This window comes from Monopterus albus, unplaced genomic scaffold, assembly GCF_001952655.1.
Source record: "Monopterus albus unplaced genomic scaffold, M_albus_1.0 scaffold3.1, whole genome shotgun sequence".
NCBI classification, from domain to species: Eukaryota; Metazoa; Chordata; class Actinopteri; order Synbranchiformes; family Synbranchidae; genus Monopterus; species Monopterus albus.
The window spans coordinates 350450-353077 of record NW_018127883.1 but is presented as its reverse complement, the minus strand read 5'-3'; the positions used below and the strand labels follow the sequence as shown (position 1 = coordinate 353077).

Below are 2628 nucleotides of genomic sequence, written 5' to 3'. Positions count from 1 at the left end.
TTTCACATACTGTAGTTGTTGTTGCCTTAAACCTTAAATAAATGTAACTTTTCTTACAATCATTTGGCTAAAGTCAGTAGTAAGAACAAAAATCTGACCACAAACTTTGTTTAAAAATAGTCAACTAATTGCTCTGCATGTTGATGTAATATTACTCTTTACACAACTGGTGGCTTTGTCATCTTTAAATAATTACATTCCAAATTACAGATCCAATTTTAACTTTAAATAAATGTACCGTTGGTGTTGCACTTCTCCAACCAAATATTAATTTAATATTTTTGCACTTGACAGCTATTTGAGACAACATCCACTTTGTGTTTTCAGACTGTACAGAACTTTCAAAGACAGCAAGTACCTCTACATGTTGATGGAAGCTTGTTTAGGAGGAGAGCTGTGGACCATTCTTCGAGATCGGTAAGCTCTACTTCACCAGGTAAAACTGAATTGTGTTACAAACGTTGAACAGTACAGCATATAGATTTGCACTTACAGGAATAGTAGTAGTATAATTCATTTCTGATGTCCTGCTGTCCAGGGGTTCATTTGAGGACTCAACCACCAGGTTTTACACAGCGTGTGTGGTGGAGGCTTTCGCCTACTTGCATTCCAAAGGCATCATCTACAGAGACCTCAAACCAGAGAACCTTATATTGGACCACAGAGGGTATGCCAAGCTGGTAAGACATCAATATGAAACCACTCACAACAACTTTAAATCCCATTGCTGGTATCATTTTTGAGCAGTCTAAAATAATTCAAACAGAATAAATCTCACACTTCTATGATGCTAAATGAAGGATCAAATAAAATCTGAAAATTTCCCTCATGGCATCTGTCGATAAAAGTACAATAATAGTAAAAAACATTGTATAATTGAGTCCATGTGTTTTTGGTGTACTGCCATTCGATTTTATCCTTGTGGAAAAACCAGTTTGTAGTTTTCAGCAAAGCAGCAACCAGATGCTCAACTCTTTCTATCCATCATACCAAAACATCGAGTAAAAAACTGTACTACTGAAACAATTACACTGTTTCCAGGTTCACCATTATTGTTATTCTGTACATAAGACTGAATGACTGATAAAAATAAGGACCATTGATAAGAAATTAATTCAAATTCTTATTGAACTTAGTCTGACTGACAGAACAAACCTTTTTTTTTTATTCAGGTGGACTTCGGCTTTGCCAAGAAGATCGGATTTGGGAAGAAGACGTGGACCTTCTGTGGGACGCCGGAGTATGTAGCACCGGAGATCATTCTGAACAAGGGCCACGACATCTCAGCTGACTACTGGTCTCTAGGAATCCTTATGTTTGAGCTCTTAACTGGCAGGTAAACACAAGTCTGGGCACAAAAACTAAATCAGAAATAATTCAACCAACAATGAATGAAAGGTTTAAAAGCAAAAAGTTTAAACTGTTTTATAATGCTTCATTCAATACTTTTTAGAAGATAATTATCAATACTAATGTACTTTTTTAGTCAAAACAAACATGTTTGCCTCTGTTATGTAGCCCTCCATTCTCTGGCCCTGATCCTATGAAAACCTATAACATCATCCTGCGAGGCATTGACATGATCGAATTCCCAAAGAAAATTACCAAAAATGCTGCCAACCTAATCAAAAAGCTATGCAGGTGAGTGCTGGTGCTTCTTATAGTTCAACTCCATGGTCTGTACGCCGAGTCATCATATCATATGGGGGTTTTTTTTCCACTGCAGGGACAATCCGTGTGAAAGAATGGGAAACTTGAAAAATGGTGTCAAAGACATCCAAAAGCACAAGTAAGCATACTTATTAATTCATTTCTCTTCACAGTAGAATTGTGCAGTAAAACATAATTTTCAAATGAGGTATAAATGCTGGTTTACCTTTTAGATGGTTCGAGGGCTTTAACTGGGAGGGCTTGAAGAAGGGGACATTGACGCCTCCTATTGTCCCTACTGTAAGTACACACTACTAATAGTCATCATGGAGGCGTCTGAAATTCACATTGTAGGTGCATTCCCATTCTGAGAGACAGAATTTAAAAAAAAATTCAGGAAATCACATTGTATGATTTTTAAAGAATGTATTTGTCTTGCACTGCTGAACATAAGTATTTGAACACCTGAGAAACAGCAAGAATTCTGGCTCTCAAAGACCTGTTACTGTGCCTTGAAAAAGTCCACCTCTACTCCACTCATTAATCTAAATTAGTAGCACCTGTCTGAGCTCTTTAAAGACACCTGTCCACCCCACAGTCAGTCAGACGCCAACTACTACCATGGGCAAGACCAAAGAGCTGTCAAAAGACACCAGAGACAAAATTGTGGACCTCCACAAGGCTGGAAAGGGCTACGGGGCAATTGCCAAGCAGCTTGGTGAAAATAGATCAACTGTTGGAGCAATTGTTAGAAAATGGAAGAGGCTAAAGACGACTGTCGGTCTCCCTCGGACTGGGGCGCCATGCAAGATCTCACCTCGTGGGGTATCACGGATGATAAAAAAGGTGAGGAATCAGCCCAGAACTACAAGGGAGGAGCTGGCCAATGACATGAGGGGGGCTGGGACCACAGTTTCAAAGGCCACTGTTGGTAGAACACTACGCTGTCATGGTTTCAAATCATGTATTGAAACAGAG

General features: G+C 38.9%; 1 protein-coding gene across 2 annotated transcripts in view; it reads left to right on the top strand.

Annotated features, from left to right (window-relative positions):
• The window catches only part of LOC109962157 (protein kinase cGMP-dependent 1), an 86070-nt gene that overhangs the window by 79472 nt on the left and 3970 nt on the right, over positions 1 to 2628 (top strand). For both annotated transcript variants that reach the window (XM_020603629.1, XM_020603620.1), the window contains exons 12-17: positions 328 to 417; positions 539 to 680; positions 1173 to 1336; positions 1519 to 1641; positions 1727 to 1789; positions 1884 to 1950. In XM_020603629.1, coding sequence (XP_020459285.1) covers positions 328 to 417; positions 539 to 680; positions 1173 to 1336; positions 1519 to 1641; positions 1727 to 1789; positions 1884 to 1950 — 649 coding nt within the window. The remainder of the gene's footprint in view (positions 1 to 327; positions 418 to 538; positions 681 to 1172; positions 1337 to 1518; positions 1642 to 1726; positions 1790 to 1883; positions 1951 to 2628) is intronic.